The 23,437-nt window shown below is 37.8% G+C and overlaps 1 protein-coding gene across 2 annotated transcripts; it reads left to right on the forward strand.

The window, feature by feature from the left end:
* Positions 1-3,712: 3,712 nt before the first annotated feature.
* LOC116173450 lies at positions 3,713-4,681 on the forward strand. 2 transcript variants are annotated; one of them, XM_031490938.1, is made up of 3 exons: positions 3,713-3,981; positions 4,037-4,239; positions 4,301-4,681. In XM_031490938.1, exons 1-3 carry the CDS (start codon positions 3,900-3,902, stop codon positions 4,550-4,552), a joined length of 537 nt encoding a protein of 178 aa, XP_031346798.1. In that variant the 5' UTR covers positions 3,713-3,899; the 3' UTR covers positions 4,553-4,681. The 2 variants fall into 2 exon arrangements, with proteins under 2 accessions (XP_031346798.1, XP_031346799.1); XM_031490939.1 differs by having other exon boundaries at positions 3,717-3,960.
* The last annotated feature ends 18,756 nt before the right edge of the window (positions 4,682-23,437 follow it).

A 23,437-nucleotide genomic window follows, 5' to 3' on the forward strand; every position in this document is an offset into this window, starting at 1 on the left:
ACAAACGGCAAAAGTGTAAAATTATGGAACATGTAAAAAACGTTTTGTTGGTTTTTTTTACAATAACTTTTTTTAGCAATAAACGCAGAAAAATTCCTTCCTTGGTGCAAGCCTCGACACCATAACGAACCAAATAGCGGAAAAAGTAGAACAATAGCTCTTAAGATAAAGAACTAGTAGCGTCTCAACGAACGAACGGACGGACGGACGGACGGATAAAGTGGCCACAATAGCGCATTTTTTTAATTTTTATGGAAATCGGAATCGAATCTCTGTAACATCTCTAGCCCACACTAGTACTGTCGTTACCAAATGCATCGCAGTAGCGGCATAGAAATTGCACTTCAGGTGTATGTTTGAGACCTACGGCATCAAAAGTTATTACTATATTACCAAGTCATAATATGCTTAAAAATGAATCTGAAAGTGAAATACGCCGACCGACGGTGAAAAATTAACCCGCCATTCTAACAATTTCATTTTAATTTAGATAATATGTCAAAGAAATCGGTACTACACACCAATTTTTAGTGATATTTTTGCCAGCCTAGTCCCGGAATTGATTAGTTTCTGGACGCATTTGGCTACGGAAAGTAAAGCTTTGAAGCACGAAGGTCGGAGACACAAGAAATGATTTATTCCATCATTTATTTCACAAACAACTTTATCAGTCATAGCTACCACTGTTTGAGTTAACGGTTCCCCGTGTTAAATGTTCACTCTTTTAAAAGCGGAAGCAAACTATAAGTATATATTGCTGTATGGTTAAGTGATCATTCTGTTGAAAACACGAAAAAGGAAAGCTATACTTACTTGCACCTGCATTATAATTTATATTGCAAGGTTCACTTCAATAAAGTTACTGAAATTTGCAAGTTTTGTTTATGGTGATGTTAGTTTAACTTACACTGATTAGGTAAACGGTGTAAATATACGTTGGCGCCGTAATAATTTACTCTCAATTTGAAGTCAAAGGATTCTGGATTGCCAAGTTATCCAAACGATATACAGCTGCATTTGTCTTACTTTTAGTAAGTAGGGAATTGTTAAGTTACAATGTGTTGGTACTGCAGACCATACGGCGGGCGTATGTTTTCACAAAAGCTGTAGGCCTTGCAAAATTTAGTAACCAAATATGAAATATTTATACCTTCTACACTATTTATTGGTGAACAATCTTTTTTGTGTACACCTGATAGTGTAACACCATCACCAACATTCGTTGAAAACTAGGTAATACGTCTGTTGTATCCCGCCGAAGATCAAATTCACCGTTTCGATTCTGGTCGGGAAAATATTGCGTTGCCAATACTTGCACACGTTGAATAAGTGTTAGTAAACACGAGGAAACCTGATAGTAATATAACAACCAACGAATTATTGAAAAACCTTACAACTTTATTTCGAATGACTTTTTATTATTTTTCTTACATTTTCTTCATTGACATTCGCCTACTCATATATATCAAAATTATTAGCTGTGTTGCGACACGTCTGATTTATTTGAAATTACAACATAGTAGGTACAGTCACCATAATACGGTAATAACAATAGCTGTTACCCATTGGTGATTGCTACACCCCCTCTAATATTAGAAATGGTACCTCAATAACCAATAGTATAACTGTTTAACGCAATATTATCCTCACCATAAACTAATAACGCTGACAGGGTAATTTATACAATTTAGAACGTCGCTAAGTATGTACATTTGTGCTGTTTATTCAGGCCATGTTTGCACAAATTGGAAAAACCAGCGACAAAATTGTTAAATTAACTGATAACATCCTAAAGTCGTTTGATGGTGGCGAACATTTGATTGGGGTCTTCTTTGATATCAAGAGCGCATATGACATGACATGGCGGTATGGTATACTTAAAAAAATGCTTGAATACAATTTACGCGGAAACATGCCCAAATTTATTAGATCTTTTTTAAGAGACAGAAAGTTTATTGTTAGAATTGGAGAGGCGTATTCAAACGAGCGCGTATTAGAAAACGGGGTCCCGCAGGGCTCGACTTTAAGCTGTTCACTGTTTGCAATTGCCATAAACGGAATAGCCCTGGGTGTTGCCGACACAGTCGATAAATCCCTATACGTCGATGACTTAATGATTCATTGTGCCGGAAAAACCGTTGGTTCCGCTGTGCGTATACTACAAATGGCTATCAATAAAATTTCTGATAATGCGGATGCAGTGGGGTACGTTTTGTCTGAGGAAAAAACGAAGGTGGTTCATTTTTGTCGACTCCGAAGACCACACTATGACCCCGTTCTATTTATGAAAGACCGTATAATAGCTGTGTCCCAAGATATGAAATTTTTGGGACTTACCTTTGACAGGGAACTGCGGTGGTCCAAGCATCTACAGAATGTTGTCACAAAGTGTAGGAAATCATTAAATGTCATTAGGGTCCTGGCCCACCATAAGTGGGGAGCTCACCCAAAGACGTTACTCGACGTCTACAAGGCCTTAATTTTATCGAGAATTGATTATGGGTGCTGTGCTTATCTGACATGTGACAACAGTGCGATGCTTGGGAATCTCGATAAAATCCAAAACCTCGCCATACGGTATTCCCTCGGAGCTTTTCCAACGAGTCCGGTCGCTGCGCTTCACGTCGAGGCGAACATCCTTCCTCTAGCCCTCCGTCGTAAACAGGCTGCTGTAAACTATTATCTTAAAGTAATTTCGGATGAACGACATCCGAATCACGTATCGATGGCAGGCGCAGTTCCACGTCGACGACTGAATAGGTGCAGAACGCTGAGCCAAAGGGCTAGAGAGGATCTAACGTATCTACAACTAAATGACCTTGATGTTGCAAATGAGACAACAGTAACCCGACGTACACTCGTCAGGGCTCGGGTGTATGAGCGTTGGAGCGACCTATGGGCGAGGTCCGATTCATTTTTGAAAAGGGTCAAACCCGATTTGGGGCCGCTATTTCTTCTTGGCGAGGGTCGGTTTGTATTCGTGAAGATGTTTCGAAGTAGACTTGGGCACACCGCATTAACCCATAGCGCCTTGCGGGAAGGTAAACCTAGACCCCTATGTGCGAATTGTGAGGTTAATTTAACACTAGAGCACATACTTTGTAACTGTCCACGATACAAAGATATACGGGACAACTTCGGGATATGTCCGATATGGGAAGGTAACTTTAACAGCGATGAACGGTGTCGAAGGGTGATAGGATTTTTCCAAAGTGTGGAAATGTTGCACAAACTGTGATATAATGGCTGTCTATTTAATTGTTATTTATTGTTGTCTGTCAGTTACCAACTTTGTCATATCGAAAATATTGTATTGTATGTGAGTCGACCTACCTGTATGTAATATTCTATTAGAACGAAGTCTGTGATATTTTGAGAAATAGGCAAATGGCCATAGAAGCCGAAGCCTTAGGTGGGGTTTTAGTGGGTATACCCGAGTAAGGGAGAGCCCCACACTACTCCAGACCTTTCAACCTGGAGTGTGCATAAGGAGCATTTCCCCACCTACCAAAAAAAAAAAAAAAAACACCCGCAAATTTTGCAAAATGCGTTGGAAATTCTTCTTCTTCTTCTAGTCCTTCGTGCCCTTTCGACTTTTCGAGCGTCGGATCGTTGGCAATCCAATAAACATAAATTTTCAGAAAAGGTGATTTACAAGTTTCTGGATTGCAAAAGTGCCCCCAGAACCGTGAAACTGAACTAATATTTAGTAAGGGATCTGATTCAATCACATTTTCTAAGTAAGGAAAAAACCCTAATCCCTTAAAAGAGCACATTTGTTTCAAATAAGTCACGGATATCCCAACTATATCGCAAACTGTTGACGGCCTTGATAAAAATTGAGATAGTGTGCTGCTAATAAAAGCACAGTGTTCTCGCCATTCCACGCATTAGTTAACATGTTGGCGGTCAAAGTAATCGTTTGTCTTTGCACATACGCGGTGGCGGTAGTAGCACAAGGTGTTTACTTGCAACCCTCTGGTATTTGGTCCCATTTTACCAAGTGACAAAGTACTATACAACTGAAACATTTTAGGGTATTATTGGAGAGAATTTTCAAATGGACACATCCCATCCGACGCAGTTGTCGGAGGTAGAGATAGAGCTGGTAACCCGACTTATATCGGACAACTTTACGGACTAGATTTTGAGCTATTGCCCGCCACTATAATACGCGGTTCGCCAAATGCCACCAGTACCAGGCACGTTTCTGCCATACAAACTGATAAAAATATTAAGGTAAGGAAGACATTAACAACAACACCTATCTGTCTGATGGGACAATTTCGCCTACTCGTAGATACTATGCAGTTATGAACCACATAAGTTTAGATGGATTCCAACAATAGCAGGAGAGGCGTACAAATTGGCTAACTGTCACTTAGTCAATGGCGGTTCAGAAGTTAACGTATCTCTGCACATTGGACGTGTAAATTATCAATCTGAAGTGATTATAGGAAAGGTTTTTAGTGAACTATCCATACCTTATAATGGTGTTCCGATAAATTTTAAAGCTTTCCAAATTTTAGCGTGGGACTGCCAAGATTTGTGAAATGAATACTTACATAAGATATGCTTTTGGCATAAAAACTATGTCAACTAGAATTTATTTAAACAGCACTTAACAAAGTTATTACGAATAGTTTTATGAAATGTCTAAATAAATATCCATTTGAAGGTACATTTTCTTTGATTGGAAAGATAATAAACCAATACAACGAAATATCGAAGGATCCTCAGTATTACAATCACTTTTAACGACAATTTATTAATTTTACAAAATACATTTTATAGTTAACAACTTCATGTCTTGGGCATTGAAAGATTGCTCTTAATCTTGTTCCGAACGATCTCAGTGCAAGAATATCGATTTTGACATGTTTTGATCGAAATCCATGTCGGCGCCAAAAATAGATCAAATTCCCAACGATCTTGGTGCATAAATAATGATTTGGCATGTTTTCATCAAAATCCATGTGGTCGCCAGAAATGCATCAAATTTATGTCTTTAGCATTGAGATTATGCTCTTAGTTCTTTCTCAGCGATTTTGGTGCATAAATAACGATTTTGACATGTTTGATCAACATTTACGTGATCGCCAAAACTGCATCAAATTCATGTCTTGGTCATTGAGATAATGCCCCTAGTTTTTTTCCCAACGATTTTGGTGAATAAATAACGATTTTGACATATTTTGATCAACATCCATGTAGCCTCAGGAAAATAATTTAACATCTTTGAATCACAGACATGCGAATATCAAATGTGCACGTGATGTACTCTTTCAGCATCACGATAATGCGTTTGAAAGGTTTTACAACTCCAAATTCATGTGTAAAGAATAATTGTTACACATCTAAAAGTCATAGGGAATAAACTAAACAAATATAGAAAACGAGCTCCTGGGTATGGCTATAGCATGTGCAAAACAAAATTTTAAACCTGATGTTAGTTTTGGAAGTGTATAATGTAGGAAATTTCATATAATTGCTTCCATAAATAAGAAAGTTGGCACTGCGCATCCTACACAAAACCAAATTTGGAAAATGGCGCTACATTGGCTTTTATTCCAAGTGTATCAAATTTCATTTGGATGCCTCCATAAATAAGACAGTTGGCACTGCGCATGCGCAAAACCAAATTGTGAAACTGGCGTTAAATTTGTTTTTATTCCAAGTGGATATGCATCAAATGTCATCTAAAGCTATAATACGCATATTGAATTTCATACAATTCGGTTCATAACTCATGGAGATGTCAAAAGGGCCTCCTTTATTTTTTGGACTACATCGCCAATTCACAAACTCCGATCTACAGATTTGATAAAGAATCCATCTACTGAATTTTATCGTAATCGGTCCATTCGTTATCGAGATATCGTACAGAGCAACAGACGGACAGACACCGCAAAATTATAAACTCGCTAGGAGCTCGTTAATAATCTAGCGAAAGTCCGAACTCGATACATGCCCTAGGAAATGAAATATGTTGATCTCTATTACATTGAGCCCGCAGTTTTTCCTGTTCCCGATTCACTCGAAGTCCTATAATTTTTGTTCCTGTTGAACCAGCTTCCTGAAAATCAATAGCGCCCGTCCTTAATGTCCAAAGTACGCGTACACCAAATTTCAACACAATCGGTCACTTTTAAAAAGAGCGCACACGGACGGACGGACGGACGACAATACAAAACAATAAAGGATCCGAGGATCCTTAATAATGTACAGGTATAGACATGTAAAGGACATGTACCTTGTTATGAATCATATAAAGATGGCAATATCGTTGGAAGTTCTTACTACTGACAGTTAAAATTAACTGTTTCATTTAAAGCCAATTTTTTTTGTCTCAGCTACTATACATTTATCTTTGTTTGAAAAAGACTAATGTTGGGTCACACCATTACCTTGTGGAGCTTATGGTGAGTATGCCCCATCGTAATATTGCAACGAAGCACTCGTATTTCCGCCCTGAAGTTCATACCTGAAGTTACGACCACACTGTATAATTATGGAGTCGACCAACTTTGCTGAACACCCGGTATTTAGAAACGTTTTAAGTTGGGAGCTTTGTTACTAAGTAGTTTCTGAAGCAGGGGGCACGCGCCCTCTCCTAGACCGTGGTAGTTACGCAGGCGGTCATCATGGAGATTTCGGAAACCATAGAAGATATGAAAATAGTCAAATTAGAGACAAGAAATTTGTTGATTTCGTTTTTATTTTTTTCTGATGTTTTGAGCAGATACAAAAAAACATTCTCTCATTGTCAGTTTTACAAGAGACGAGACATTTGATTTCAGAGAAATCATTATCAACTTTATTTTTAGCGTATTTTCCTCCGTACGTCCGTCCGTCCGTCTATCCGTCACACGTACTCCTTCTAAACAAAACTTTTTAACTTGTCTTAGTTTATGAAGAATTAGTTATTTGCTCAATATATTATGTATTATGCTCAAACATGTTCTATTTTTATGCGTATAAATGTTTTTTTTTTAAATATTCATTTTAAAAATTGTATGCGCTCCTCCCTAGACCAAATCCTAAATACGCCACTGTCATTATTTATCTTACCGCCGATAGCGCAACTAAATTTCGTAGTAAATCGATCCTTTTTTTAACCGTTCCTGTAGGAATATTTAAATTGTTTTTACAGCCGCCCAGTAGGTCAGACGATTGCAAACATTTTAGTTTACTAATTGTATACGAAAATACGGGATTGTAACCGGCGAGATGCAGTTTAACGTGATAACCCATTGCGTCGCTTGACTTCACATTCCAAGGAACATAAAGGTGTATTTCTGGACTGCCGAATTTGGAGATTTCATTCCAACTATTGAGATAAGTACCTATAATTAACCGTAATTATTTGACTGGGTTAAAGGTAACAACCGCCGATTAAGTTGAGATTACATCCATTAGGGGCGCTCTTAAAAAACTTGAAATTTGACATCGGTCCCATATTTTTCCGATGCCGGGGAAAGGCGTAACTAATTGAAAACAGTTTTAATTCAAGAATTCAAATTTGTCAATACTCAAATGGACGTTTACATAAATAGAAATCTTTTCCCTTTGCTTTTTGAAGCTTCATTTTGTAAGTACCGAAATTTTGAGCTTTGCCGTAAATTTACTTTTGCAACCGACCGTATTTAAATCATCGTTCTTTGGACTTCAGTGGTTAATCGACCCGTAATAGTATATTGAAAGACAAGTGTTACAATGCGACCTATTGTAATACGACGTCGCCACTCGTGCCACAAGATAGAAGTATTACAATAAAGCATTGTAACACGCGTTTTTCATACTATTTTTTCTATTTCGGTGCTTTAATTTAATTGAAAAAATCATTATCAGAAACTATAGGGAACGTTAGAACTAACATGTTTTATGTTGGGAACACTTTTTATGCCGTTAAGTTTTAGATTGGCAGCGTAGTAAGACTGACATTTTGAAGTTCAAACATGGAAGTACCCAACGAAGTACCTACTTGTACTAACTAGTAACTGCCAACTTAAGAAATGAGTTACCAAAAAAAAACGACTATAATCACTGTCTTTGTACAACTGTTTTCAGCCGAAAACAGTTGTACAAAATCATCATTGTGACACCGAAATAGAAAAAATCTGTTTATTTTTGCATCTTTTGCTTTTTGTTTTTTATCCATATTAAATTTGAAAATTTTCCTTAAATTTTATATTCAGACCGTTTAATTTTGTTTTTGAATTAAGTGATAGCTTTTGTTGCTTCTGTTGCTTCATTCCCACTAGGGAGTAATTTTGTTTCAGTTTGCCGAAGTGACCGCCACCATTTTCTGATACCGTCCGATTCCTGCTTCTGTCGTTTCTCCGATTGAGTTTACACTCGAGGCTTTCGAGACCGCTGTTACCGCCGACCTCGATCAGGTGCGAGACCGTACGCTTGGTGGCGCCTAAGTGCATCCGTCCGTCCTCCCGTGTGTTCGTTCCGCCGACAAAACACCTCGGTTGCCGCCGACTGCTATATTAATTAATAACATTTGGTTATTTATTTACTTTTTTTAATATTCCGCTAATGATTCTTTACTTTTAAAAACTCACCAACTGTGCGCATAACGTATGAAGGGTTGTTTCTGTGTTTTGAAAGTGTATATGGCAAAAGGAGTACGGAAAACCACCAAAAAGGTGGAATTAAAACCAAAGACCAAGTGAAGGACGATGTTTCACCGACATAAAACAACTCCTAGCTAGACGATTGATCTTTAGTCAACAAGCTGTTTCCAATTGTCCACGAAATGTTGGAAATATTCAGAGGTAAACGGAACCATTAATCAATAACGATGAGGTTGAAAGCTCATTTGAAAACAAACTTAGGACAGGCGGTATATGCCTTTTGTACGTTATCCTCGATCTAAATTTACACAAGGGACCGTTAAACTTTCACTATGTGCCCTTTAAATAATGACCTTGGAGAATTACTCGGCGATAATACAGCCCTTGCATTTATGCCACCAAAAACGTCATGGATCGCTTATGCTCATCATTTATGACCAAAGCAATGGATATAGGGATATTATAAATCATCACCATGTATAATTCCTGACCAGGAAGTCCAAAGTTTGCTCGTCGTTCAAAGTTCAAAGGTTGGTCGCCATTCAAACTTTTCCTAATTTGGCGCGCTCCAGCGTACGAAATAGTGCAAAAATCGTTCAAGGATGTCAGATGTGGCAGAAGAAGGTCTTACCGGCGAAGGTCTATAAATTGCTCGAATGAAAAAGATCTCTTAAATTTTTTATAAGTAATAGCACAGACAACATATACTACAGACGGTCAATCTTAAGGGGAAAAAGCACGCTAAGTTTTGTTTCATATGTCCCCTTATTTAAAAACCTGCTATCCCTCTATTTTGCTCCATCTATTAGCGCATACAACAATGTGTTGGTTCTTCTACAGATTTCTTTTATTGGAATGGTTTTGCAAATTGTCTAGGGAAAGAAGTATTGATACTTTATTTTTAGAAAGCTGTCCCACAAGAAATCCCCATATTTACGAAGTGCTGATAATCTTTGCAGGTACACATACAAAGCAAATATCACTTCATATTCGCAATTACGTATTACTCGTTGTGTTTGTTTATATACCTATGTACCCTACTTGCCTACTTGTCTCTCAGTTTGTGGAATAAATCTTGCAATCAGCAATTTAACTTGGATAAAGAAAACCTAAACGTAAGCAAATTTTTGAATGAATATTTGCCTCATATGTAAAAAATCCCATTTGAGGTGTGCAATTATCGGTCAATTACAGCGGTAATTGCATTGTAGAAAACGAAAGAGCCCTGCGATAATTGCACATTTCGTGGGAATACACTTAACAATTTTATAAGTAGGTAAGGTGAGTTTGTAATGTTTATTCGGGAAATATTCCCCCGAATTACACTCGTGCATCAAAATAAACCTGATAATTTTAGCGCATTTTCCAACGAAGTTGGGTGCGCTATTGCAGCCACTTTCTCTGTCCGTCCGTCTGTCCGAGGCCTTAACTACTCCTACAGATATTTAGTTCGTTCTTTTTGCATTCGGAGCGTATCGCTCTGGCACCTGAGTCAAAGAAAATGTTGACGATTGAACTGCGCATGCGTAGGCTGCGCAATGTTAACTTTGTTATTTATTAATATATTTTGTTGAAATTTTAATCACAGATACTTGTTGTAAAGGCAAATATATCGCATATAGTAAAAATCAGATGTGCGCATGCGCAGACTGCGCAATGCAAACTTTCTTATTTATGGAGATATTTCTTTGAAATTTTAACCAAAGATAGTAAAAGCAAACGTATTGCATATTGTAAATATGAGATTAATAAACACATGCGCAGGATGCGCAATATCAACTTCGCAGTAAGTGTCAACTTCCTTATTTATGATTTCTTTAATATTTTAACCATATATGCGTCTAGTAATGAAAAACGTAGCGCACATAGGTATGGCCTTTGGGGAAGTATTGATCAATTTATGGAAAATGCGCTGAAGTTACACTTCATAAGTTGTTAAAAGAGCATTTTGATTTAATAGCGATCCTCGAGATGGTTTAGGTATAGTTTTGTATCTATTACTGTCTGCCGGTTTATAGTGTGTTGTCACTTCACTCAACGAAACCATGTGTATTGTATGCAAAAAAAATCCCCTGAATCCGTAAATGACAGTCTAGCTGACCGGAAACTCCGGGAACATATTGCTATACACAAGAAAACGAAGAAAAAATGGGAAAATATCGTTTTTTCGCATTTGACTTAATTAGATATCTCGTTAACTATTCCTTTTACGGAAAAAATGAAGAGAACGATTTGTTTAGAATCGATTTTTCTATCAGACACAGTTGGTATGATTTTTATTAAACAGAGTGCCAAGGGCCTATTATAAAGTTACTTTCTTGTTCTATTTCTGGGGTTTCCACTAAAGTAATTCTAATTCCACAGTCCGTCGATTTGCAAAACTCATCGGGACAACAGACAATTGTTGGAATAGGTTGTTTTACGGTTCCACCATCCATAAAAATATTGAAAACGCTCTGGGAGTCATCCAGTTTGAAGGACAAAGCATCGAGAAGGGCGTATCAACAAAAACAAATGTTAATTTTTGGGATTACTTTTTAGCGCATTTTTGCAAATTTATTTGTAAAAAGTAGCTTTTAATCTCACTTTGGCTGGCTGGGCTGGCTGCTGGCTGGCTGGCTGGCTGGCTGGCTGGCTGGCAGCAAATGTGGGCGCGTAGAAGAACTCTTGTAGAAAGGCAACGGGTGTACGTGTATCTACGGGGCCGTGAAATTTGTCAACCTTAGGGAGATGGCTACATGATGTGGGGTTGGCGACATCTGGGCGTCATCCTCGAGCGTAGTATACTAACGTGAAGGTTTTTCAGTTTTTTCCTATCTTCTACTACAGTTTTGGTCCGGTTCTTTTGAAATTGGTGTCGTCGGAAAGATGTTGTAAACGCGCACAACTCCTGCGTGGCGGAATTTTGTTTTTTGTCATAGGGGCGAAATTAACGACCTTTTGCGAGGCGGCGCGCGCGTCTTCGAGAAGTAGTCAGGCGCCTTTTACCTTCCGTTGCGAACTCACGCGGTTTAACGTTTCGTGAATCTCGAATCGTTGTCTCTCTTTCTCGTGTCGCCAATAGAAGTGAATTGCGAGTGAACGGGACGTCGGAAGTGGGTACCGTAAAAGAGAATGTGGTAGCCCGCGACACGATCTCCGTAAAAGGGAATGTGGTAGCCCCCGACACGATCTCACTGATGGTGGAGTCAAATCTTCAAACGCGAATTGCGGTGAACGGGACGTCGGAAGGGGGTACCGTCAAAGGGAATGTGGTAGCCCCCGACACGATCTTCCTGATGGTGGAGTCAAATCTTCAAACGCGAATTGCGGGTGAACGGGACGTCGGAAGTGGGTACCGTAAAGGGAATGTGGTAGCCCGCGACACGATCTCACTGATGGTGGAGTCAAATCTTCAATCGCGAATTGCGGGTGAACGGGACGTCGGAAGGGGGTACCGTCAAAGGAAATGTGGTAGCCCCCGACACGATCTTCCTGATGGTGGAGTCAAATCTTCAAACGCGAATTGCGGGTGAACGGGACGTCGGAAGTGGGTACCGTCAAAGGAAATGTGGTAGCCCCTGACACGATCTTTCTGATGGTGGAGTCAAATCTTTAAAAGCGAATTGCGGGTGCACGAGGAAAGTGGGAAGCGGTTAGTGAATGTAGTAGCCTTCGACAAGATCTGTTATTGATGGTTGAGTCGAAAGTGGCTAATAGAATACTGATCTGCCACACAAAAATGCGCTGAAGTCCCTTCGATCTCAAACGAGGACTTTGATAATTTTTTTGTATTTTTCCAGAAAAAACAATAGCATTTAAAAATGAACGGTTCTGTACCAACTGAAAATTCGATTCTAACCAAATTCATTTCTATGAGCTCGAGCAATAATTGACGAGATAATTGGAAGTCAAATGCGAAAAAAACCATTTTTTCTTGGTTTTTTGTGTATAGCAATATGTTCCGGGAGCTTCCGGGCAGGGAACTACATAGAATACACTTGGTTTCGTTGTGTGAAATGCCAACATCCAGTTTAGAATACTTTTGGAGCTACTTTGACTGGATTATGTTGACCCTACACATTGACATAAAATAAAGTTCGTTAAGTGCTCCCTCCCCTAATCAAAAAATTTTGTGATTGTATTATCACAGATACATATAGGTAGGCAAGGCCGTGCGAGGGAGAGGGGCGAGGGGGGCCCAGGCCCTGGACGCCAAGTCTGGAGGGCGCTGAAGTCGCCCGTCGTCGCCTTCGTCGGGTCGGGAGCGTCAAAGGCGTGAGTGAAAGATTTACCTCGAATTATATAAACGAATACGTACATACTCTTGTTTCGTATTTTATAAATTCAGAATCAGTAAAAAGTTAAAAATTAAAAACTGTCGCGTTTATAAAGTCGGTAATTCCATGGAGTAAAGAAATCAAACAAAAGCGCCTGCATTTTGATCTCAAATTGCCATGGCACCACTGATTTTCTTAAAAGCGCCAGTTTTTAATTATCCAATTTCTAGGATTCAAAGTTCAGAAAATTAAAAGCTAGTAGGTATGCATGGATTCGTAATTTTTTCTCTACAAAAAACCTAAATAGACTTTCTCTCTAAAATAATTAGAGAAGTCAATAATCAGAAATGAAAAAATCACTATTGCAATTCCTATGGTGCGTTGTTCAAGTCACCACCCGGTATAGTAATACATATATTTATTATGGAAAAACAAAAATTATGTTTATTATTCTAATAAAATCTTTCCTTGGCCAACCTCATAATTTTATATGTGGAGGCCAAATTTAGTTTCCGCCCTTGTATAACCAAACCCGCTCCATCAATTTTTTAAATGTGTAGAAAAGAGAAAAACAAGTTAAAAAGTAATCGTAAACGATTTACATAAAGCGCATTTCCACTTGCATTCATTTCCCATTTGTAAGATGCAACTTCTGTTAAAATCGTAAAAATCCGCCCACTAATATGAAAGATAGCGTTGCACATGGGCAATCCATTGTTGACGTGCTACTTCAATTTCAGTTTATGCGAAGAATTTCATTTCAATGCTTTTCTAAATAAGAAAGTTGGAACTGCGCATGCGCAAACCTACATTTTAAAACTAATGTTAGATTTTCCTTTGTTCCAAGCGCCTAAGTATCAAATTTCACTTAAATAGTTCCATAGATAAAAAAAGTTGGCACTGCGCATTCGCAAAATAAAATTTTGAAACTAGCGCTAGATTTTCCTTTATTCCAAGTGCCTATGTATCACATTTCATTTAAATTCTACCATAAATAAAAAAGTTGGCACTGCGCATGCACAAAGCCAAATTTTGAAACTGGCGTTTGATTTTCCTTTATCCCAAGTGCCTATGTATCAAATTTCGTTTAAATTCTTCCATAAATAAAAAAGTTGACACTGCGCATGCGCAAAACCAAAATTTGAAATTGGCGTTTGATTTTCCTTTATTCCAAGTGCCTATGTATCAAATTTCATTCAAATACTTTTATAAGTAAAAAAGTTTGCAATTCGGCTTATAAATGGTCGAGATGCGAAAAGGGCACTGTGAATTTTGAATGGATTCGATTCAACTTTTGGCATTGCGTATTATATGGCTAAATCTATGCCCATATTGAATTTCATGCAATTCAGTTCATAACTCACGGAGATGTAAAGCGATCGAACATTTCTAAACAAAGTTATCGTTCACACGGACAGATAGATGGACAGACAGACAAAGGAACAGACGGAGAGACCAACCGGCAGGCGACAGATAGCAATGCAAAATTATAAACGATCTCTAGGATCGTTAATAAAACGGCAAAAGTGTAAAATTATGGAACATGTAAAAAACGGTTTTTTGTTTTTTTTACAATAACTTTTTTTGTAAGCGGTACAGAAAAAATTCCTTTCTTGGTACAAGACTCGACACCATAACGAACCAAATAGCGAAAAAAGTAGAACAATAGCTCTTAAGATAAAAAACTAGTAGCGTCGCAAAACGAGCGGACGGACGGACGGACAAAGTGGCCACAATAGCGCATTTTTTTTTATTTTTGTGGAAATGCGCTAAAAATGAAGAATTAAAATGTATCCTATTTCATGATGTTTACAAGTGAGTGCTTATCTTATCTACGTAAAGGCCGGCGTTGAAGCCGAGGAAATAAGGTTTGAGTATATGTATTTTATTTTTACAAAAATGACTCCATCTATTACACACTTTTACCACACACAACAGTTTTCTGTGTGTCTACCACATTTTACGACAAATTATTTCGACTGCTTCAAGGTAGACAACACACTAACCGTACTCTATTAGGTGTTGCGTTTATTTCTATAGCATTGCATTGACCGTCTGTAGTATACATATGTTGTCTGTGGTAATAGTATGGACGTTTCTTTTGAGAGTTGGGTTTTTTTCTAGAATTATTATTGTTTTCCTAAGTAAAGGAGTATAGTATAGCGGATTCAAAATAATGTCGCTGGAAGGTCAAACGTAGACGTGGGTTTGAAACTCTGCTAAAGCAATGTCACTGAAGGTCAAACGTGTACGTGGGTTTGAAAGTCTGCTATATTCAATTTCACCGAAAGGTCAAACGTAGACGGGGGTTCTTGCCTGAACTAAAGTGGTTCTGAGCTAATGTTAAGGTCAAAAACCGTTTGACCTTGACATTATTCTTTCTTGAGATTCACAAAGGTAAGATCCAAACAACTACTACAGACTGTACAATTTATTACCTATAGGTATACATACATCGTATATGTTATATTAACAATAAATAAATTAAATATCAAAGTTTTCAACTAAAATTTGAATTCACCTACCACACCTATTTCACCTTGAGGCTTCATTCCTTCACCCGCAATAGCCTTTACTCCAAGGTTAATTCCACCTTGTGGAGTCGAAACTAGGGGCACTGAAGCTCCGAGGGATCCTTGAATGGGACCACTACCAACTTTACTAGCTACTATGTGGGCGGTGGCGCCTCCTACGTGCTTATAGTTTGCACCGACTTCATTTACTGCTGGTCCCACGGGTTTCAAATCTCTGTTTAAGATACGATCGTGGTGACCTTGTACATCCAGTCTATGCGTAGGTGTATCGAAGATATTGACCTTTCCATATAACGAGCTCGTACCGCCAACTCCCGGTTGTACAGATGCCTGTGCTCCGGCAAATCCATCATTTGGTAGCTTGAAATGTGCACCTCCGCTAACATCCACCGGACCTAGTCTTCGCCCATCGTAACTTCCTGATACCGATCCCCATGCTGGACCATTCTTGTAACTGCCCGTTCCACCGATGCCTCCACTTGGTAAGATATCAACACCTCCGCAAAGTTGCGCCATAGTTTGCGAAACAATCGCAACCGCCAAGAATAATCTGAAGACGTGTTTAACCATCGTTTGTTATTTTCTTTTAGAACGAATCTCTACAAGATGCTGTTGTATGTAATGATGAATGTTCGTAATGATCGCACTTATTTATATGCGAACATTAAGTTGGTGATTCCCACCAGGGAATCCTAGCTAAATGGTTTTTAGGTACTATACAAAAGTATTTTTGCACTAAATATCGTGAAACGACCTTTAGCATGTGTAGTTTTATATCTTAACGATAGTTAAGTATGATATCTGCAGGATTTTTTTCTTCACGTCACTTTAACGACTTACAACAATGTTTTCATTGAAGATTTTAGAGTACCTATGTGGCGGAGGAGTGTATGGGATTACATCGAAACAACTAAAAATATACAGGGTGTTTTATTTAAAGAAATTAGTTAATTATTGGTACCGTAAAAATAGAACACCCTGTACATTCAAAAATAAGTTCTGTTGATGCGCAGCCATCTATAGTTGGCATTCGCACAAAAAAAAATTAATTTTTTTACCAGGTATAAGCCAGGAAAGCGACGCAGTGCTGCAGAACTCTGTACATTTCATTCGGTTTAGAGATCACTTCTTTTCTTCTTTAACACTGGCAAATGCGTTAAGTAGTTATATAAGTAGTTCACTGATCCGATTCCAGCTTAGGCTCTAGAAAAAGAAATAGCATATGGTCGTCAAAATTACCCTTCAACAGGTGTAATAATCAGGTAAAATTCAAAATTTGCAAGCATCCAATTGAAGAAAGATTGTTTGTTATTTCTCACCGTGTATAAGTTCAAAATAATCACAGAATGTACTCATGATAACCTTTCGAGTTATAGCCCGTATGATATGAGACTACTGATTGATTATTCTGGGAATGTGGAATCCCCTACTTGTGTACTGTATTTATAGCACTACACGTTACTGTGTTTAGTGTTAACGTCATACTGTTTCAAAACGCCATTCAGATGTATTGAGCGGGAGTTTTGTAGCTGACCTCAGTTTATCTTAAGAATACATGGAATTGGGGAATTAAAGATTATTTTTATTTCCGTAACTGAAGTCTGAAAATATGTCTTTAGATGATATTGATTGATTAATATTGTCAAACCAGAAGAAATTGACGGCTGAATTTCAAAGTTTCTGGATTTATACTGTAATATCCTTTGCCAAACCATCAACACTGAAGAGGGAATCTCAAAAATATTGTCAATTATTCGAAATATTGTTAATAACATTGCTTGTGAACGGCTCGCTTTAGGCTACTTGAACCCTTTAATTCAAACAAAAACCTTAATTTATTTAAAAAGTAAATATTCTTATAGCCAAGGCAATTTTCTCAATTCTATTTGAAACCGATGAACCTTCAACGAGTATGTAAGTGGAAAGCTACAATTAAAGTCAGCTCTTCTCGGTTCAGGCATTATACCTAGGTATGTGGTGGTTTACAGATGGAAGGTTGAGTTACCTTTTGCGTCAAAACATACGAAAATGTATTAGCTATAAGTATCCATTAGTAACAAATTGTTGAACTGCAGGTCTGCAGAACTGCATTTGTATAGGGCTGAGCCTACAGTCCATTGGAACGAAATGCCAAAGTGTGGAAACCAGTTTTAAAAGTCAATTCGAAAAAGATGACGTGTCTGTTTTGGACACGTACGATTGTTGAAACCAAAACCACCATTGGCTTTTCCACCACATACCTAGGTACTCTCAAATCTCCCATGGAAACATATTATAAGTCGTTAAAGTTAGGTACTTGAAAAATAAACACGACCTGCAGATATAAAACCACAAGTGCTAAAGGTCGTTTCACAATATTTAGTGCAACACTAACTTTGTGTAGTAAAAATAAACCTTTCGCTAGGATTCCCTGATGGGAATTACTAACTTAATGTTCGCATATAAATAAGAGCGACCATTGCGATCATTCATCAGTACATACCACAGCATCTCATAGAGATTCATTGTAAAAGAAAATAACAAAACATGGTTAAACACGTCTTCGGATTGTTCTTGGCGGTCGCGGTTGTTTCGGAAACTATGGCGCAATTTTTCGGAGGTGGAGGTTTCTTACCAAGTGGAGGAATCGGTGGCATGGGCGGTTACAAATATGGTCCAGCATGGGGATCGCTTTCAGGAAGTTACGATGGGCGAAGACTAGGTCCGGTGGATGTTGGCGGAGGTGCACACTTCAAACTGCCAAACGATGGATTTGCCGGAGCACGGGCATCTGTACAACCGGGAGTTGGTGGTACGAGCTCGTTATATGGAAAGGTCAATATCTTCGATACGCCTACGCATAGACTAGATGTACAAGGTCACCACGATCGTTTCTTAAACAGAGATTTGAAGCCCGTGGGACCAGCAATAAATGAAATTGGTGCAAATTATAAACACGTAGGGGGCGCCACCGCGCATATAGGAGCTAGTAAGATTGGTAGCGGGCCCATTCAAGGATCCCTGGGTGCTTCAGTGCCACTAGTTTCCACTCCACAAGGCGGAATTAACCTTGGAGTAAAGGGTATTGCGGGTGAAGGAATGAAACCACAAGGTGAAATAGGTGTGGTAGGTGAAATAAAATTTTAGTTGAAAACTTTGACACTTAATTTATTTATTGTTAATATAATATACACGATATCTGTCTATCTAGGTAATAAATTGTACAGTCCGTACCGTAGTTGTTTGGATCTTACATTTATGAATCTCAAAAAAATATAACGCTTGAAACAAACATGTGATACGAGGGTCGTTAAATATGCTTCTGTTTCGTTATTATCATCAGAGCTTAGTGGTGAAATGTTAAAACTCCAGGTGCCTACTTAAAATATCAAGCATGTGGGATCACTCGTTTTGTTTTGATAGTTTGAATGAGAATGAGAGATCGAAATGAAAGACCGGTGCAAGTTGGATTCATCCATTCATCCACCTTGGACAGGTGTACCTATAAAGAAGCTTGAGTTAGCAACAGTTAAACAAGTATAAATTGTGCATAACTCTTGTGCAGATAAAGCGCATTTTTTTAACCGAAATAGCTTTTGTTTTGACATCACCAATGGATATATTTCTAGCAGACGTCTCAATCGCCCTTTGTGTGTACCCTCTTCCGATAATCCGTTCTTGAGGTATAAGGGAATATACCCGATCACGATAAGAGATCGAGGAGGAGGGCTATGGTTGGTAGAAATTAATTCCTTTCGTTGAGACCTTTAGAGTACCATGAAGAATAAAAGTAGTTCCACTCCCCCCCACTCCATCCCGTACTTTGATAAGAGGACAGAAAGAAGGGCAGTAGTTGGTAGAAAACGGTTCCTTTCGTTGAGACCTTTAATTAGAATACAATGAGAGATAAAATTAATTTTTACCCCCTCCCTCAAGCCCCGTCGCTCACTGATCTCGAAAAAGAGTGCGCGGGAAAGTTATAGTTTGTACAAACCAATTTATTTTGATGAGATCTTTCATTAGAATACCATGAAGGGTAGAACATGTGCCCCCCCCCCATTTTCTAAAGTTTCACTTGGCACCACTAAAAGCACGCGTATGCAAAATCTGAGACCAATTGGTTGTCATGTAAAAATTATGCACGTTTTACTTTCAAAAACAGCATCTCAGGAACTAATTGGGGGGGGGGGCTTTTAGACAGCGAAATTTGATGGCCGTCTGGCACACCTTCAAGGTATAGGCTACCTACTGCAAAAAAATTCCAGGACTCTAGGACGATTCCCCTAGAAGTAGTTCAAAACGGTAGAAGTGGGTCCGGACGGACGGACAAAACGCAGACAATAGCCCATTTTTATTAATTTTTAAAAAATGCGCTAAAAAGTGGTGTATTAGAGTAGAATCGGTTCCGAAGAAGGCGCGAATTCGGTTGCGTCACTTGCGGTGGCATTAGTTTTCTGGGATGCAATAGCTATAATTATTCTGCAAGTCGACTACCTCCCTTGAAAAGGGTAAAATAATTAACGAAAAGTACTTACTATTTATGAGTATTCAGCACGTTTCGACCGTTTGCAGGCAGCCGTCGCGATGTAACGGCCTAGATTAGCCAAGAAGAGAATCTTTGGCCACCCGTTAGCAAAAAATCAATTTTGCCGAATAACCACAAGCCCTATAATATGGTACCTACCTAAGTAGCTCAGTAATCTCACCATTTGTTGTTTAAAATGAGACGGTTTAGCTACATACTTACTCACACTAATTTGACTTGTTCATTACAATAGGTATAGGCATTAGCGAATATGATTAGGTCACAATAAGGGTCACAATTAAGCAATAAAGAGAATGAGGCTTGATAACATAATAACGTTGAAACGAAGGACTTGTGTGCGTACCTTAAAAACCCTTTTAAACCAAATGGTTTCTCCCATAATTAAGAACGGCACACAAAATAGCGGCGAATTAGGGTCGCAAATTACTAAAATCAATCTTGTTAATAAGACAGATACTTGGAGTAATAAGTTTTGGCAGAAGCAAGTGTAAGTAAGCGATTCTAGCCACACTTATAGCGGCCAATTTGTTAACTGTCTGTGTTAGTAGAGATAAATAGGGTAGTTAGCCCTCTGTAAATGGTTTCGAAGTTTCTGCTTTTACTTCCGCGACTTTTCTAATAAAGGCATTTTTAAAGCAGAAACGTTGTATAAAATATTAACTAATATCAAAGAACCTTCTTTTTCAATAGTTACTACGACTGAGTTAGAGATCTGTAACAACGTAAAATAATAGATTGGCCGTGTTTGGCAGTTGTCACAAAACAGCTTATGGCGTTTATGCTAAAAAGACATAATTCAACTAACTAAAAGTACCAGAACAATTATATTAAACACCTGATACTAGTAATAATAGTAATAGCTTTGACTATAAACATATTTTATATTCAAAAGCAATAGGTAGTTGCTTCGTGTATATATATACCTATATACTATCCAGATGCTGCTAAGTCGCTTTATTATAACCACAGATTTAAATATACTATTTAAATCTGTGTTATAACATTTAATTCCCTGTACACTTCAAAAATAAATAGATACTACTACAATTAATGTAAGTAAATACAATTTATTCATTTATTCATAATTACATTCCATGCAAATTTATTTTGCCATGATCTCTGCCCTTCATTATTGTATCGAACACTCGAGAAATTTCGATAGACTTCGAGGCACCATGAAAGATTCGTCATCGACAATAAAGAACGAACGCAGATGTGACTTGAAATATTTGATTCTAGAAGGTTCGCGACCGTTCGGGAACACTCGACTTTACTATATAGGCTGATTCAAATTCGAGGACCACCATATGGGGATCTCGGAAACTGTAAGAGGTAGGTAGTTTAAATTGGCAAAGTTGCGTATTTTGATCCTTAACAAATTGCCGTTTTGAAACTGAAAAAATTCCGACTACTCGAAGATATCCTAAAAAAACGAAATTTTGCAAAATCGTTTTTATTTTTTACCGAAGCTATTTGAAGAGATATTTCAAAATAAATGACACATTATTATGGCCACTTTTTTCCCTCTGCAAGATGCTAGTTTTAAATGCGCCCCGCAGTTTGGGAACCACTGACTTAGAGGGTTTATAATGACATTATGGAAAGAAGATATTTTTGTCATCTAATGATATATGAGGTAGCTAATTTTCAGTTATACAGGGTGAGTCAACGATTATAACTTATTCAAGATATTTCGAAAAGTATCAGAGATAAGTACTTATAGGATATTATTACCATTAGCTAAAGGTTTTTGGAGCAGCTAAGACGACACAAAAAATATACAAGATGTTCCATTTATAAAATTGCAAATTTTTAGCACATTTTTGAAAAAAAAATACGCTATTATATTCGTTATGGCTGGTTGGCCGGCTGTCCGGTTGGATCTCAGCAACTACAATAGCTAGAGACTTCAAATTTTCACTAAAAGCTTTCTGTTATAGTGTAGATGTGCAGGTTCTAGTCTATTTTGAGTTAGATTACTTGTGATATCGATAATTTAAGAAAATAATTTCAATTCGGAGGTGCTATAATTTTACCGTTAGGTAGCGCTACCAGTATAAAAACCTAATGTTTTTCTTTGTGATTTGTTTTACAAAATAAAGACGTACGATCAATTGAAATTAAATAAAATTAATTATTTAAAGCAGCCAAAATTACTTGTGAGATCGATAATTTAAACTTCGCTAATAAAATACTGACCTGTATTACCAAAAATGCGCTTTAATCATGCATATGCTGATTTACAACTTGTTTAATAAAATTGAAAGATAGGTTATGTGATTTCCCAATAAAAAGTGACAATATGGATTAAATAATTTCAAATCAAGTGTCAACGTCCAGGTTGTTAAACCTTCAGTAAAATTGACACCAACATAACGACAGTAAAGCCCATCACACAATGAAAAAAATAAGGAATATGAAATATGGAATAAGAAATAGTGACGCCGTAGATACACGCAAAACACAACAAACAAATAGCAACAGACTATAAGCCAATCAGAACACCATGCCGTTTGAATTTATGTCATTATAATGGCAGTTAAATGTAAGGCAATAGCAGGCTAATTGCACCGACCGATCAAATATAATTCCAACTTCCAAGTTCATAACTTCCCAAAAACAACACCTCATACTTGTTTTATTTTAGGTTTACAAGATAAAATAATAAATATAGAATACGCGTGCGCGCCTCTTCTAATGTCATTGGTTCGCAATATGAATAAAAAAAAGGAATAAAAATTCGACTGAACGAAAATATTTTTTTTTAATTTCCTAGGCTTATTTCATATTTCAATGTTGTGTGCAAATCCATAAAGATCAGTAGATTAAAAATTGTTATTCATTATTTCTTATTCCTTATTTTTTGCATTGTATGATGGGCTTTACTTTTTATTTGACCAATTGAACGTCAGTTTGACATGTCGGGAGTTTAGGGTCATATTAGATGACCATTTTTTAAACGTTGCCGATGGCCGTTTGCACCGACAAATTTTAGCGGCGCTTTAAGCGTAGCTTAAAATCCATGACAACCATTGTCTCAATAATCGTTGCCATGATTTTAAGCTACACTTAAGCTAAGCGCCGCTTAAATTTGTCCGTGCAAACCGCCACGAATTGACTTTATTTCGCTGTTCTTGTAGTGTGAAGTTAGCGTACAACCTGGGGGTTTATAAGTACACTACAACCACGAACTTATAAATTAAGATGGACTGCTAATGCTGAATTGACAAATGACACCTACATGGGGGCAGCCATGATGTGCACTTACTTGGAGCGAAATTCAAATCAACTAATAAACAAGCATTAACCTCACGTTTTCTAAATAAATTACTGTGACACATGTCATCTTCCAAGGCTGCAATAGTCTCAAACCTTGAGCACTATAGTCCGTTTTAAAACTAAGAGGAGCGATTTAAATAGCGCCCGCGAAATATCTGAATTGTGATTGGCTTATACGGCGCCGTTTTTACACAGACGCAATTTCAGGATCTTGACATTTTGACAATTCAGTTGACATCTTTAATCTTTATTCGC

Source organism: Photinus pyralis, unplaced genomic scaffold (genome assembly GCF_008802855.1).
Source record: "Photinus pyralis isolate 1611_PpyrPB1 unplaced genomic scaffold, Ppyr1.3 Ppyr1.4_LG6, whole genome shotgun sequence".
Taxonomy (NCBI): Eukaryota; Metazoa; Arthropoda; class Insecta; order Coleoptera; family Lampyridae; genus Photinus; species Photinus pyralis.